General features: G+C 46.7%; 1 protein-coding gene across 1 annotated transcript; it reads left to right on the forward strand.

Annotated features, from left to right (window-relative positions):
* Window positions 1-3,538: 3,538 nt before the first annotated feature.
* On the forward strand, window positions 3,539-16,539 carry LOC134294845 (borealin-like). Its single transcript, XM_062966599.1, has 9 exons — window positions 3,539-3,691; window positions 5,988-6,028; window positions 6,183-6,258; window positions 9,877-10,007; window positions 10,774-10,844; window positions 12,865-12,957; window positions 13,157-13,283; window positions 14,976-15,062; window positions 15,799-16,539. Exons 1-9 carry the CDS (start codon window positions 3,625-3,627, stop codon window positions 15,823-15,825), a joined length of 720 nt encoding a protein of 239 aa, XP_062822669.1. The 5' UTR covers window positions 3,539-3,624; the 3' UTR covers window positions 15,826-16,539.
* The last annotated feature ends 541 nt before the right edge of the window (window positions 16,540-17,080 follow it).

Below are 17,080 nucleotides of genomic sequence, written 5' to 3' on the forward strand. Positions count from 1 at the left end.
GAAGGGGTCACTGAACCAGAGTGACTCCATTTTAGAATGCCTGTCTGCTTGAAACCAGAGATCAGTCTCTCTTCTAGGAATAAAGATAGAAATTGCAACTTGCTGTCTTGCGACAAGATAGCATGTGTCCTGTATGTTTAGCAAGAATCAGTTGTGGTTAGCCGATTCTGAGAAATGTATGAAATACACGTACCTTTGCCTAACCTGTTGAAATGTTCTACAGTTCGTGGTGAGCTACATCCTGAAGTGGTGTACAGGTCAGGATGTGCCTGCCCACCACAAACCGGGCTGGTGGTTTTTCCAGTAAACCCAGTCCAGAATAAGGAACTAGAAATGTGGTAAACAAGTAGGGTATATAAGACCCCGAGCAGATTCGTTCGGGGCAGACAATTTTTGCCAGCTTCACTGCCGTGTCGCTGTTGTCTGTCGGTAGCTACCTAAAATAAAGGTGTTTGTCCTCAACTTCATTGGTCTCCAAGTGGTGCTCATAGCTGCTTGGCAAACCCGGGGATTCATGTGATTGGGGTACTCCCAAATCACCCCTTTCAGCAGTAGTATCAACAGTATCATTACCATTATTATTACCATTATCATTCTCATTAACTGGTAAACACAATATAGATCAGGCATGGGCAAACTTCGGCCCTCCAAGTATTTTGGATTTTAACTTGCACAATTTCTTAACGGCCAGTAGGCTGTAGACTCTGGGCAAATTAACCCGACAATTTCTTTGATTAAAGAGTACCTTCTGGACAGACTTCTTACCTTTTTCTGTAAGGATCTCAGCCTGTAATTTGGTGCTGTCAAGCAGTATCGGTCTGGGGGCAACCTTGGCCCAGAGTACGGTTTAATCAGTGGCAAAGGCGTTTGGTTTTTCTGTCTTGCGATATCCAGCAAAAACTGTTTTCCCCAAAGAAGAGGAAGAAGAAAAAGAACTGACAAATTAACAAGGCTTTCTTCCAAATCCCTACCCAACAATAAGCCTGAGCATTAACATGCTCTGTTTTTCCTCTTTCTTGAGCTACTGCATTTATTTTACCATATCCCCCCAAATCTAATTAAAAGGAGATTGAGCAGGATGCTGGATTGTTAAACTACTAAGGGCAGGAGCTTTTCTGTTCACAAGCCTCTATACCAGGCATGGTCAAACTTCGGCCTTCCTCCAGGTGTTTTGGAGTTCAAAACACCTGGAGGAAGTTTGAAGTTTGACTGTGCCTGCTCTATACAGAGCTTTTTTCATAAACCATCCTCTACTAATCCCAATAAAAAATTCCCTTTCCTCCATAATAACCAAAGCTTGTAAAAGTTGTAGCTAGTATTGTGTGCCTTGAAGTCATTTCCAACTTATTGCAGTATATTGGTGTGGTAAAATATGCTGGTATATAGTGCTAGTGTTGTACTGTGATAGTGATATAATACACTGTATGTACCGTAAATATTATTTGTAAGCTGCTCTGAGTCCCCTTCGGGGTGAGAAGGGCAGGGTATAAATGTAGTAAATAAATAAACTTATGGCAGCCCTATCACAGGGTTTTAGTCTTCAGAGCAGGCTTGCCTTTGAGGCTGAGAGAGTGTGACTTGCCCAAAGTCACCCAGTGGATTTCCATGTTTAAGCAAGGATTCGAACCCTGGTCTCCAGAGTTGTAGTGCAATACACAAAACACCAGCTGGCACTCTTGGGAAGATTGTTATTCTCAATTTCTGAACTATCTGATGCTACAATTAATGGCCTACAAATCAGAGACACTGGCTGAGGGTTTCCGGCCTTGTTGTCCCCCCAAAAAAGTGTTTCCAAATTCAAGAAAATAATATTGTTCAGAAAGGTCTAAACGTACATCTCGTGGAGGAGGAGAGGTGAAGGACTGGTCTGTCCGGCACTGGATGGCCAACCGGACATCATCTGCATCCACACTGGACTTCTTGGCATGACTGGAATAAATCTTGGCATCTTCTAAGATGGTTGTCACATACCCTTTGAGGAAACAAAACGCAAAAGAAATTAATAGGGTGAGTATGTTGATCTCCACAAAAGGAAGGATTCATTTGACAAGGTTTTAGCTGTATGAGGTGCACAGTTTAGCACAAGAGTAGGTGGGTAACTCCATGGAAGGGGAATTTGATCCTCATGCTCTTCATAGAATCCTAGAATCATAGAGTTGGAAGAGACCGCTTGGGCCATCCAGTCCAACCCTCTGCCAAGAAGCAGGAAAAGCACATTCAAAGCTCCGCCGATAGATGGCCATCCAGCCTCTGCTTAAAAGCCTCCAAAGAAGGAGCCTCCACCACAGTCCGGGGCAGAGAGTTCCACTGTTGAACAGCTTTCACATTGACTAAGTTTATCTAATGTTCAGGTGGGATCTAATGCTTTTTTTTTTTGTTTATTTCAATGTGATTCTAGGCTGCATCAATAGGAGTATAGTGTTGATATTGAGAAAAATCATGGTCCCACTCTATTCTGCTTTAGTCAGACATCACCTGGAATAAGCTTGTGTCCAGTTCTGGGTCAAGACATTCAAGAAGGATATTGACCAGCTAGTATGTGTCCAGAGGTGGGTGACCAAAATACTCAACACTTTGGAAACTATGAATCCCTTTGAGGAGTGGTTTAAGAAGCTGGATAGGTTTTGCCTGGAAAAGGAAAGGTTAAGATTGAACATGATAGCCATGTGTAAATATCTGAAAGGAAATCATATTAAAGACAAAGCAAGCTAGTTTTCTGCTGTCCCAGATTGCAACACAGAGTGATGGATTCCACCTAAAATTAGGAGTAACTTCCTGATGGTGAGAACTGTTGGACAGTCGAATACACTGCCTGGGAGTCCATTGGAGTCTTTTTCTCCCCAGAGGAACTTGTAGAGGGCATGTGTTCTGTATTTCAAAAACTAGAGCTAATCCGGGAAAATGGGTGCCATTTTTGGGTTCATTGGGTCAATTATAAATAAGTATACCATTGGAGGCACCCAAATGTGTGTTGGCCTTATTTGTATTTATATCTCCTACTTTTCCTCTCTAACATCAAAGCATGTTTATGCCGTCAGGTGTTTAGAAACAGGACTGGGGGGTGGGCTTGTTAACCTGTTTTAAGGTTTGCCTTTCAACGAGTTTTTGATGCTTGTAATGTTGAATGCATCAACTTTACAGGTTGTTTTATAAACAAACGAGTGGGCAGGGAGTCAGGATTCTAGGCAGCCTGGCCGTTTGCTAAGTCTTGCTGTGGTGCAGATAGTTTTTGGTGCCTTTGCATGCAGCGGACACAACCTCCGCATGGCTTTTGCGGTCAGAACTGCGCAATGACACTGGTCCTGGTCTAATGAAAGGTCCTACATGCAAACTCTCATTCAGGACAAAAACAAAACACCTGAACTGTTTATTGGCTCATCCATTACGCATCTTGGTCCTTTGTTCTAATGTCAGTCTAGGTTCAATGTACTTAAGCTTTCTTCTAACAAATGTCTCCTTTAAATCGTGTATGTGTGTCCCTCTAGAGCAGGCATAAGCTCTAGATACAACAGTTTCATGTCCCCTGTTGATATTTAGGTCTCTTTTTGCTTCCTTCCCAAAGTCAAAAGACGCGTTGAGAAACTCAGGGCGGACCTTAAGAACGTACAGGAGAATATAAGCACCATGTTCGACCAGGAGATCCTGCGCCTGCCCACCGCCCTCAGAGAGATGAACTGGATCAGCTACTGCGGTACGTACCTCTAGGGACCGGCCCCTTTGGGACCCACACTGGCCGCAAAGCACACCTTTGCTTAGGGTCGCCTTAGACCTTGAGTGAGCGGAATGGCACTTGGAGGGGGCGGTGGGTGAGCAGGAAAGACATTCCTTTCCTGGCTTGTGTTGGGACTTGTAAATTACCCGGCGTATCTTAAGTGACAACAGGGTTAATACCTCAGCCCCAACTACATGTGAATGTCCTGTGTCAATGTAATCAGAGTGTGGAGGCTGACACAGTGGGAGAGAAATAAAAGTTGTGTTCCCCTAAATGAGTTTCGATGAGGATGAGATGGTGGGTGTTGGAGAGAGTTGCTGCTGGAGTAGAGAGAGAAATTGTAAAGTTTGTATGCCTTGTATGGGCTCGGGCTGTGGCGCAGGCTGGAGAGCAGCTGCAGTCAATCACTGCAATGAATCACTCTGACCAGGAGGTCATGAGTTCAAGGCCCGGCTCGGAGCCTATGTTTGTTTGTCTTTGTTCTATGGTAAAAGGCATTGAACGTTTGCCTATATGTGTAATGTGATCTGCCCTGAGTCCCCTTCAGGGTGAGAAAGAAGGGCGGAATATAAATGCTGTAAATAAATAAATAATTATATGGTTCCCCCACTTATCGCGGTGTTACGTTCCAGGACCACCCACGATAAGTGAAAATCCAGGATGTAGGGACACTATTATTATTTTAATATTTATACATCATTTTAAGAGTTGGGTGGCCTTTCTCCCCCTTGCAAGCCCTGGAGAACCAGTGAAGCCTTCCTTAGCAGCACCGGCGGGCACGTTGCTCCATGCGCACCATGTTGCCTTGGCTGCCTCTGCTCCCCCAGCCAGGGAAGAAGGAATGCCGCTCAGCCCGGTGAGTGAGTGAGCAAGCGAGGGAGGGTGGGTAAGAGAGTGAGGGTGGGCGGCAGAAGCAGCAGCCTGGAAGAGGGCCAGGCTCCTGCTTCTTCCGCCACTCCAGCCGGTCCAAGCTGGGAAATGTGTAGGGGGCAGAACTCAAGGAGGGCTCCATTCCCTCTTCCTAGTCCTCCACGTTTCCTGGCTGGAGCAGCGGCAAAAGCAGGGGCCTGGCTGCCTCTTCCAGGCTTCTGCTTCTGCCGTCCAACCTCACTCTTACCCACCCACCCTCCCTCCCTCCCCCGTTTGCTCACTCACTCACCGGGTGAAGTGGCGTTCCTTCTTCCCTGGCTGCAGGAGCAGAGGCAGGCACGGAGCAAGGGGGCAGCCCTGAGGAAGAGAAGCCGCAATGGGGCAAATAAATCATTTCCCTGCGAAACAGCAAGTCCGGGAAACAGTGAACTGCGAAGTAACGAGCGAATGCTGTATACTGTATATACCAGGCATGCGCAAACTTTACCCCTCCTCCCACCATCTGTTAGGAATTGTGGGAGTTGAAGTCCAAAACACCTAGAGGGAGGGCCAAAGTTTGATGTTGCCTAGTATATGTTCTGTGTGTGTGTGTGTGTATCTAATCAAAGAACAGAAAAGGGAGGTACACCTGGAAGCTACAAGGCTGTGGAACTCATTGCCTCCATATATTAGAGCAATGTCGGAGTTGCAATCTTTTGTCAAAGCACTTAAGACTTGGCTGTTTGGTTGTGCATTTAAGTAATCGGATCTAATTTGCCAAATAGTCACTGTTGAATGTTTTTATGTTGAATATTTTATATTGTGGAATGATATTTTAAATTGTAAGTTGCTCGGAGCACTCTGGTGGACAGCGACTAATTAAGAAATAAAGTGAAGTGAAGTGAAAAAGCCTTCCTGCATAGTTTAAGGAACAACAACTGTCTCTGTGCATTCTGGTCCATGATGCCTATCTGTGGGTATCTGGGTCTATCACTGGAGTCATTAGCGTCCCTTCCACACGATCGGTTGTTTGATTATTGCATAAACCCCCTGTCAAGTTTCTTCTAAAGCAGGGGGCAATTTTCCTGGACTTCTTGGGCTGCTTTTTAAATACAGGAAATGACCTGGAGGATGACATCCTATTCAGAAGAGAGGCTTCTTCTCTTGGGCCTGAAATCTTACCATTCCGGAACTTGAAAGGGGCCCCCAGGGGCCTTCCATTCTGCCACCAGAGCCCTCTTAACAGAGGAAGGGGCAGCTGAGACAATGTACAGTCAAATAAGAGTGTGGCCTCCGCCACGTGCCAGCCTTTCTCTGGCCCAAGGGAAGGGGTCTTGCAATCCTGTGTGTTGGGACTACAGCTACCATCGTCCCTTGGCTGTGCTGAGTGGGAGGCTGTTTCTGATGGTTTCCTTTCCTCCCCCAGCCCTCGGAGAAGACCCGGCAGTCCTAGAGCAGCTTGCCTTGGTAGGTAGCGCCTCTTCATTCCTCCATCCCATGTCAGTTGCCCCCCACACACACACTTTTTGCAGGTTTGCTCTTCTCAGCCCCGAAAGTGACGGAGGAGGCCGGAGGGCTCAGGAGGAGGCCTCTTCACCCCTGCCATCTCTTTCCCTTTCAGGAGGGAACGGACGTCCAGGAAATCAACGAGATGGCCTCCAAGGCTTTGCGGACCCCCGTCCGAACTGTCCGAAAAGGTGGGTTTGCAGCCCCTGAAAGGGGGGTGGGGGTCAGTGGTCAAGGCAGCTCTGCTTTCCTGTCCAGCCAGAGAGTGGCGCCTCCAGGAGCTGCCTTGTGGTCACCTGCCCTGCCCAGGTCATGCAACCCAACCATTGGATGAAGAACTGCTGGTAACTTTCCCCTGCGGTACTTTAGAGAGTGTTCTAACCTATTGCATCTCTTGCGTATGGTTTGCTAATTGCACAGCGGCTATAGAGAGGAAGGCAGGCCAGAGGGTGAATTGCCACTCCTGCCCAGAGAATGATTAGAGTTGCCCTCCTTTTTCCCATTGTGGAAGAACATTATCATTCCCACTGACTTAAGAAAGCTCAGAATATTCTGAAGGAATCATCTCGGCCTGGATAGTCGTCTTCTTTTAAATTTAAATTATTAAATTATCACTTCTCCAACATAAACGGGCTGGCAGAACGTTGGATAATAAGGAGGTATTAAGGAAAAGCCTATTAAACATCAAATTACATTATGATTTTACAAATGAAGCCCCAAAACATCATGTATTACAACAAATTGACAGAAAAGGCAGTTCAATACTTGGTGACATTATGTAGTAATTACTGTATTTATGAATTTAGCCCCAAAACATCGCAATGTATTAAAAACATTGACTAAAAACACATTGGCTACTAGCAAATTGACTACAAATAAAGATAGAATTTCATAAAATGAACTTACAGTAACAACATTGTCAGAAATTAAATCCATAAAAAGTTCAATCCTTCTTGCCTAGAGAAACAGCTGTGGATCCAGGCGGGAGGCAAACTGTGTTGGATAATCCAGAACGTTGGATAAGTGAAAGACTACTGGAGTTTCACACTGATGTGGCACAAGGAGTTGTTCAATAGTGATCAGAATATGGGAGGATGGGTGTTCTGTTTTTGTAATTCTATATATATAATGCGTATTGGGAATGGCATTTAATTTCGTTGTGTGATGTACAATGACAATGAAGTTGTTATTTTCTCTAGGGCTCTCCCTGTTGAATGCCAACCTAGCTTCTTTCCTTCCTTCCTTGCTTTCTTCATTATCAACCTTTCATAGCCATACATTGGAAGTGGGATTGCTGGGCTGCAAAGATCTTGGCTTTGATATTTAGCGGCAGGTCTTTAAACTGCAAGATCTCACCTGATTTCTTTGTTGCTGCTCTTCCAGCTTCTTCTAATTTCTGATCAGCGTTTATTTTGATTAATGACCGAGCTCAAGGGAGAGGGAATGCTCTGCCCACGGTCAATGTATTTAAATGGCACGTGATGCTTATTTTAATCCTGTCCATATTCAGTCTCTGCCCTGTGATGATGAACAAATAGATGTTTTGTTTACGATGTTTTTTAAAGATGTTTTTAAGATGTTTTTAAATTGTTGATTTTAGCCGGTTCTTGTAAGCCGCTCTGAACCCTAGGGGAGTGGCGGCATATAAGTTCGAAAAATAAATAAATATATAAATAAATAAAAAATAGGGGAAACAGAGCAGTTTAATGGGCAAAAGCAAAGGAGTTATAAGGGAGTCAAACACAGGAAAGGTGGGCCTAGTATAGGGCTTCTCTACATTCTAGGGAAGCGTAGGCGTGTATATCTGTGTTGTTGGGCCTGACAGCAATTACATGCGAAGGATGCAGGCCAGAAGTCCGATAACTATGTCCCTCGCCTGTCTTCTGAAAGAGTAAGGCATCACTATCCTACTTGGCGACTGGATAATAATAATAATAATAATAATAATAATAACTTTATTTTTATACCCCGCGACACATCTCCCCGAAGGGACTCGGAGCGGCTTACATGGGGCCATGCCCGACACAACAATACAATAACAGTAATAAGACAATAAAACAAAATCGCATCAATAAAACATCAACATCAGTAAAACAGTCATAAAAGTCAGCATACAACATAAAATGTTAAAAACGGGAGGCTAAAACATGGATCTGGGCCAAAATGCAGAAAACTTCACATGGGAGAGGTAGTTTCAGAGCTAAAATATTCAATAAAGTGCAAAGTAATAAGTAATAGTGGCCTGGCATCCTATTGTTGAGTGGGCAGATAGATCAAACCTACAATGATTAATCCTCGATGGCGAGAGATCCTTGAATACTAGAGTTAGGAGGGACCTCCAAAGCTCCATCCAGTCCAACCCCTTTTGGGAAGGTACCATCCAAGCCCTCCCAACAGATGGCCATCCAGCCGCATAGACATTAGCGGACTCACGGGGAAATAGGGCTATAGCATCCTAGAGTTGGAATAGACCTCTTAGGCCACTCAATCCAACTCCCTTTCCTTCCCCCAGGCATAAAAGCACAATCAGATCCCTCCCAGCAGATAGCCATCCAGATTCTGCTAATAATAATAATAACACACCAGACATCACGGTTGTGGAAAGGAAAAAGGTTTGGATCATTGATGTTGCAATCCCAAGTGACAGTCGCATTGACGAAAAACAACAGGAAAAACTCAGCCGCTATCAGGACCTCAAGATTGAACTTCAAAGACTCTGGCAGAAACCGGTGCAGGTGGTCCTGGTGGTGATGGGCACATTGGGTGCCGTGCCAAAAGATCTCAGCCGGCATTTGGAAACAATAGACATTGACAAAATCACGATCTGCCAACTGCAATCATCCGAAAATGCATCACACAGTCCTAGACACTTGGGAAGTGTTTGACTTGTGATTTTGTGATACGAAATCCAGCATATCTATCTTGTTTGCTGTGTCATAATAAAATAATAATAAAGTATGGATTGTCGATGTTGCAATCCCAGGGGACAGCAGGATTAAGAAAAACAATTGGAAAGGCTGACACGCTATGAGGATTTAAAGCTCAAATTGCAAAGACTGGCACAAGCCAGTCATTGTGGTCCCAGTGGTGATGGGCACACTGGGTGCAGTGCCTAAAGACCTTGGCCTGCACTTGAACACAATCGGCACTGACCAAATCCCCACCTGCCAGCTTCAGAAGGCCACCTGACTGGGATCTGCACGCATTATTCGCCGATACATCACACAGGACACTTGGGAAGGGTTCAAAATGTGATCCAATACAACAGCCAGCAGAGTGTCTGCTGTGGACTCAATCTTGTGTTTCAAATAATAATAATATACACCACACAATCTTAAACACTTGGGAAATGTTCGACTTGTGATTTTGTGATACAAAATCCAGCACATAGATCTCGTTTGCAGTGTCATACTATGTCTTTGAGTCCCCCCGGGTGAGAAGGGCGAGGTATAAATAATTGAAATAATTGAAATTGAAATAAATAATATAATAATAGAATCCTCAAATTGGAAGGGACCCCCAAGGGCCATCCAGTCCAACTCCCTTCTGCCAGACAAGAAAGCACAATCCGATCTCTCTGGACAGATGGCCATTCAGCCTCCACCAGATTCAAAGTTATTAAACAGCTCTGACTATCTGGAAGCTCTTCCTAATGTTCAGCTGGACTCTTTTCCTGGCTCTGTTGAGTCCCAGTCAGAGACTCGGACCTGACCCTTGTGCTTCCTCCTCCGTCTCCCTCCCGCATCCCTTGCCAATGGCTCTGTGCATTCCTATGTGCGTTCTTATGCGCCCGTCTCTTTGCCTTCCAGCTGCAAAGGCCAAGCTGCCCATCGAGAGCATAGAGGAGGAGGCGGAGGGCCCCGTCCTGCCCTTGAGGAAGAGGTCCCGGCAGGAGGACGAGGCCCCGATCCCCCTCCCTCCGGAGCAGAAGCCGCCCACGGTAAGACCCTCTGCTGCTGTGTCTCATAGGCATTCGCATAGGCATGGGACATGCTCATAATGGCATACTAAGTTCCTATTAGTATGTCTGGGTCAGTGTTTTTACAGCATTTTGACCGTGCAACTTGTCATTGTGATGGGCTGCCTTGAGTCTCCAGTATCGGCAAACGGGAAAGAGCAACTCGTCCTCCTTCCCTCCTCCATATGGGAATCATTATTCTTTGATCATCCTGAGATCTCAAGGCAGCCAAGAGACAAAGTCTGCTTTTGAAGTCATTTTTGACGTATGGCAATTCTATAATAATAACTTTATGTTTATACCCCGCCCCATCTCCCCGAAGGGACTCGGAGTGGCTTACATGGGGCCATGCCCCACACAACAATACAATAACAGTAGTAAGACAATAAAACAAAATCGCATCAATAAAACTTCAACATCAGTAAAAAAATTCTAAGGCAAACCAATCAAACCCAGCAGCATTTGTTCAGGGGGGGGGGGGGTTGCCTTTGCCTTGTTCCTCCAAGGCTGAGAGTGTGTGACTTTCCCAAAAGCCACCCATTGGGTTTCCGTGGCCGAAAGCCCAGTCTCCTGGCATCTGACCCAACACTTGACTCACCGCCTTGCGCCGCCCCAGGCCCTGTTTACGTTTGCTATATGACACAGATCCAGAATGCAGTTTTAACGGCATTGAACTGAATGAGGTGGTGGTGCAGGGCCCCCAGGTAAGAGAAGAGCTCAGTGTGCTGCTTCTCTTCCTCTGTTCCAGGGAAAGCGGTCGACACGGAAGCCCCCCACGGCCAGGAAGTGCCGCCCACCCTCCTCCCGCCTGAACCAAAGGTAACACACAGCAAAGAAAATAAGGTTTTACAAGTGGGAATGTTATAAGAATACAGTCTGGAGAATGGAATAAAGAGGGGAGGGGAAAGAGCGAAGGAATTTGGAAAAGTGAGCATTGCCAGGCAAAGTGAGTGAAAGGCGATGATCAGAATGACCTGGAAGCACAGGGAGGATCACAACCGAATGGGTAGCAGGGTTTCAGAGGTGTTCCTTTAGTTTATTGGGTAATGGAAGATCACTGGGCACAGAAATATCTTGTTGCTGTTCGACGTTCTCAGCAGACAAAGATTCAAGTAGACTTCTTTAAAGTAACATGTTTAACTCACAACTTCATGTATTTAAATATACAGATATGTTTGTTGCCAGGTTAAGCTTTAAAACATTTCTGTTCCTATCTTTAACTTATAATCATTAACAGTCTCTTCAAAGCTATATTGCTTTGTACAGCTCTCTTTCATAACAGTCTACTTCCAAGCAACTCAAGCCTCAACTGTCATCTAACTCCTAACACTGGCTTCTTAACAGACCCAAGCCTCAACTATCATCTAACTCCTAACGCTGGCTTCTGTACTCTAACAGACCCAAGCCTCAACTGTCTTCTAACTCCTAACGCTGGCTTCTGTACTCTTAACAGACCCAAGCCTCAACTGTCTTCTAACTCCTAACACTAGCTTCTGTACTCTTAACAGACCCAAGCCTTAACTGTCTTCTAACTCCTAACACTGGCTTCTTAACAGACCCAAGCCTCAACTGTCTTCTAACTTCTAACACTGGCTTCTGTACTCTAACAGACTCGAGCATCGACTGTCACTCCTCAACTGCAGTCCTTTTAAACTTGCATTCTAAACAGTCACATGACCAGTAGCCCCTCCCACTGCTTTAAGTACACAGAGCTAAGAAAACTGCAAAACAAAAAAGACCTACACTTCAGGAAATGAACCGACACATTATAAAACAGACAAAATATTAAATAGAGGAGGCTTGAGAAGGGTGCTCTTTCCAACAGGAAAGAGAGAAGGAATTGGGAAAAGATAGGCTCGGCGATGTTTTTAAAAAGCGAACTATTGCTCCCTTTTTGAGATTTTCAGCAGAGGCAACCCTTCTTTATTATTTGTCGGGGGGAACTGGTAAGACTCCATTGCCCATGCCATTTGCTCTCCCTCTGAGGACAACTTGAGCAGGTAATGGGGCCATATTTTGTTAATGTGGAATTGTGTATTGATAGTGTTTAAATGAAAATGTGTGTCTTGCCTGTATTGCATACTGATTGCATCATCCAGAGTGTACTATAGTCTGGAAAGAATTAATTACTAAGAAGCTGTGATGATCTTGATGTGTGGCTGGAACCAGGGAGTGTCCAGACACAAGTGTGTGTGCATTGCTGATTGCGTTCAGTTCTGAGATGAGTCGAGTGCTGTCTGCCTAGAGTGAGAGTCAAATGCTGTGTTCGTCCATTGTCTGCAAGTCCATTGTCTTGATTATTGCTGAATTCAGTAAAACTTTGTATATAGTTTTATCAATGTCTCTGATGTCTCTTGGTTCTGCGTTCCACTGATTCCATCCAACTACTGCTGCGCTGCAAATTACTCTGACATATTTGGCATCTATAGCAGAGCAGAGGTCAGTGTAGTCAGTGCTAGGTAGGTAGGTAGATAGAGGAAAGATGCAAGGTAATGTTCCAGTAAAGTTTAGAAAAAGGTTTTCAGAAACCGTTTTATTGTTGCCATTCTTGCTATCCTTGGGGTCCCTTCCAATGCTAGGATTCTATGATAAGGGAGACTGAGCAAGTAAGAGTCTGGATGGCCATCTGTCGAGAGGCCATCTGATGGTGTTCTGCCTGGCAGGAAGGAAGGGGCTGGACTGGATGGCCTTTGGGGTCCCTCCCAATTCCAGGATTCTACGGGTGGGCTCCCCAACTGGCCAGGCTTGCAGGGGCCGCAGGTTCCAGTTGTAGGGCCAGGCCTGGAGATAGGCCTCACGCTGTGTTTACAGACTGGCTGCTCTTTTCCGTTTTCAGCAGGGCCAGCAAAGGCAAGCTGACCACACCGGTGTCATCCAACGGACGCAGTGCTGCCACCACCACCCTGGGTTTCGCCCCCAGGTTTGATTCCAGGTGAGCCGAGGCCCCCCTTCCTTCCTTCCTTCCCTCCCTCCTTCACCCTCCACAGCAAGGCCAGTGTGGCTCCTTCTCCCCTGCAAGCAGAGCCCGGTCCCCCCCTCTCCCTCGCCTGAGGGTCCTTGCATGAATCCGGGGAGGGAGTGGCCCCTGTCTTTGAGGAACGGCTTTCATTCTCACCCATTCTGTTTCACAGCATCTTCAAGACCCCCGGGCTGCGGGCCCCCGCCTCCCACGAACCCGTCTTCAGCTTCTCCGCCAACGGCAGCCCCTTGGCCGGCAGCAGCGATGTCTTTGTCACTCTTCCCATCGGCAAAGGGGAGGTGAGGCAGAGGTCGGACCACCGGGTCAAGGGGGAGGGAAGGGCAGCGGGGAGCATGCAGGGGTCCTGGGACAAGGCAACTCAACAGACAGCAGGGTGGATCTACTTTGGGTCTCCTTGTGGAGAGAAAGAAAGAGTGGGGTATAAATAAACATAATAATAGGTATACTCCCAGGGCCCAGGATAGAGAGGTGCATTGGGGGGGTCCATGATAGCCTCCCATGAGCCACGACAGGATAGCAGAAGTTGTATACATACACGATCCCTGAAGCTGCTGCAGCGACTCATTGCTTTAGCCAAAGGCCACGCTTGATGTGCTGCCTTTGCGGGGTGAGGCAAAGGTGTCCTCAAGACTAGAGCTGGTCAATGGCCACATCTTGGCCACATCTACCCTGTCCATCGCTGGCTTTGGGGGAAGTGGGGACAGTGGTAGGAAGGAAGGAAGCCCATTGCAGGGCACAGAGGGAAAATCCAAGGAAGCACCTGTTGCTCACATGAATGTCTTAGATATTTTTTTAAAGATAATATTCAAATTTATTTAATGCTCTTAGACCATAGGTCTTTTGCATGCAAGACAAACAAACCAATACACAAAAGCCAGACCATCAAATACAATATAAAACATGCCAGTAAAACCCTATATAAATCATTAAAACATTAAAATGCTGCAAATATCAATGTCAGGATATGCCCTTCAAATACTACATATTTCATAGATTAGCACCAACATAATTAAAAACAAGATAAAACCAAGTAAGTACAGCATTATTAAAACCCAAGCAGGGAACACATTGGATATAAAAACCACTATTAGTTAAAAGCATCCCCAGCACAGTCAACCGCGACATCGGAGATCAGTTTTGCCCGGATTTTCCGAGCTGCCAGGGCAAAAAGGGCCACCTTATGAGTAACTGCAGGGTTAGTGTCGGACAGAAGGTAGAAAATCCTTTCTGACCGTATTCATTAGGAGAGGATAAAGAATAGGTCCCAGAATTTTAGTTCTTGGCTCAGAATACAGAGGGCAGGAAAACAAAAAGTGAGACAAATCCTCAATTTCCGGGGCCCCACACACACATAAACAAAGAGCCAGAGGGATGCCTGTATATCTACCATCAATCATGAATGTCTTAGAGAGAAGCAAAGCAGGAGACGAGGGTGGGTTTCCCAGCAGGGAGAGGTGTAGCATCCTTTTCATTGCCCCCCCCCCCCCTAAAAGAAGCAGGTGGTCATAAACCAAGAGACCTTCCAGCCTCCCCAAAAACACTGGTCTTGTTCTTGTATATGGTCCTCACTTGACCTCTTCAGGCTGAACGTGGGCTCAGGCTTGGGCAGAAAGTCAGGTGGGGAGAAGAAAGCGTTGCTTGGATGCTGGGCAGGAGGGTGGGGGTTTTTGGGGGGGTGGGTTCATCCTGCAGCCCCCTCTGATGCAGACATCAGAAAGACCACCTGAGTCCCACCTCTGCTCTGAAGGCACAAGAGTTAAAGGTTCTGGAAGTGGAGCGTAAGGAGGGTTCTGCTAAGCCCACCATCCGTCTCTCCAGCTCCTTGCCGTCCACACAGTGCCAAGCCATGGGGAGGGGGGTCTTCAAGGTGACCCCGGGGCAAGGAGGGACCCTTCTCCTTTCTCTCCAAAGCCCTCCCAAGAGATGCCTGCTGCCCTTGGCCTCACATTGCTCCCTCCCTCCCTCCGCAGAGCATCCGTGTCAAGGCCAGCAACCTCACGGAGAAGGACCTCCTGCGCCTGAACCCGTCTGCTCTCGGGAGCATGAAGAAGCTCTCGGTAAGAGGCGTCCCCGTCTTTCTGTGTTCTCTGTGGGGCCAGAAGTGCCCCCACCCCTGCTTTGTATTGGTTTCTCACAACATTGGCAGATCTCTGTTTATGGCTGAGGGGGGGGGGGGACATTAGGCCCCTCCTTGAGAGAAAAGCAGGGCATAAACATAATAATACGAATAATAATAATACGAAATCCAGCATATCTATTTTGTTTGCTGTGTCATACAATAATAATAATAATAAAACTTCCTGCCCTGGGCTCTGAGTTGGCCATCATTCAGGGCTACCTGAATACTTCCTTTGGTGCTTAAAGCAGATACTACACCAGGCATGGGCAATTGCGATAGGCTGTTAGGAATTGTGGGGGTTGAAGTCCAAAACAGCCAGAGGGAGGGCCGAAGTTGGCCCATGCGTGCCTTACTCCAACTGGGCAGTTAGCTGTCCCATCTAGGGCTGAACCCCCTTTTAGAATAGAATAGCTTTATTATAGTAATTGTACATTGTACAACAAAATTGAATGCCATCCCCAAAACGCATTATATATGCAGAATTACATAGCACCCGTCCTTCCACGCTGTGACTGCTTTTGCACAACCCCCCTCATGCCACATCATTGTGAAACCATAGAGTTCATTGTGGTCCCAGCTCTGGGGCAAAAGCCACCTCTCAGCCTGTTTGTCCTTGTTTTTAATTTAATCCTTTGCGTTGCTGCTTCAGCCAAGCTCTGTTTCTCTCCCTCCAGGCCCAGGTCCTGCGCTTGTGCAAGTAACACCGGCACCCAGCTGAAGACCAGCGGCCATTTGGGACTTGTTTGGAGGGCCATTGTTTTTTGGGGAGGGGGCCTTGGCCACCAGGCTCTCCTCTGCGTTGGGACTTGAACCAGGGGAGACAATGGACAAATGGAGGCCCCAGGCATGGTTTTTTACTTGCAGGGCCCCAGATGGGGACGGGCTGCGTCCCTCTAGACCTTCCTTTCCCACCAAGAATAACAAGGGGCCACTCGGCCCTTCTTTCCCCCTCCCCATGGTTGGTTGGTTGTTTGTCTGGCCTGACGGTTTCCCTTGTTTTGGTGGGGTGGGGGACCGCCCCCTCCCTCCTCCCCATGGTTGGTTGTTTGTCTGGCCTGACGGTTTCCCTTGTTTTGGTGGGGTGGGGTGGGGGACCGCCCCCTCCCTCCTCCCCATGGTTGGTTGTTTGTCTGGCCTGACGGTTTCCCTTGTTTTGGTGGGGTGGGGGACCGCCCCCTCCCTCCTCCCCATGGTTGGTTGTTTGTCTGGCCTGACGGTTTCCCTTGTTTTGGTGGGGTGGGGGACCGCCCCCTCCCTCCTCCCCATGGTTGGTTGTTTGTCTGGCCTGCCTGTTTCCCTTGTTTTATTGTTTTGGTGCCTGTGCATAGAAACACTCACTTTTAGCAAGTCTCCCGTTTGCCATGTTTTTAGAACTGAATGGGAATTCCCTTAATAAAGTGTTACTGTCAGAGTAATGGACATAAGACTTTCAATCTAGACAAACAGCACAGATCTTCTCAGCAGGCAGAACCAGATCTCATCTGATGCAATCAGCTAATATACAAACACACTTGTAGTCTGGACACTCCTCTCTGGTTCCAGCCACATATCCAAGGTCAATACAGCTTCTTACCAAATTAACTCTTTACACACTATAGCATTTCCTGGATGATGCAATACATGCTAGACACAAATTTCATTTAAACACTACCAATACACAAATCCCACATTCACAGTTACTGCCTTCCTTCCAGAAGACTTCTGTCTGTGCCTCACCTGAGCCACGTGCTTCCCGGGAGCCCTTTTCCTCCTGGGAGAAAACACCTAGGCCTTTCACCTTGGCCCTTCCTCACCTGGCAACATATTCGTATGCATAAAGAGCACACTTGTAATAGGGGTGATACATAGATAGGTTGGGTGGGGGTAGATATTTAGGTAGGAGAGATAGATAGAGAGATATTGGACTGGGCTTTAGCACATCAGGTTAATCGTCAAGCTGCAATAAATCTTGCCAAC

The sequence above is a fragment of the Anolis carolinensis genome, unplaced genomic scaffold (assembly GCF_035594765.1).
Source record: "Anolis carolinensis isolate JA03-04 unplaced genomic scaffold, rAnoCar3.1.pri scaffold_25, whole genome shotgun sequence".
NCBI lineage: Eukaryota > Metazoa > Chordata > Lepidosauria > Squamata > Dactyloidae > Anolis > Anolis carolinensis.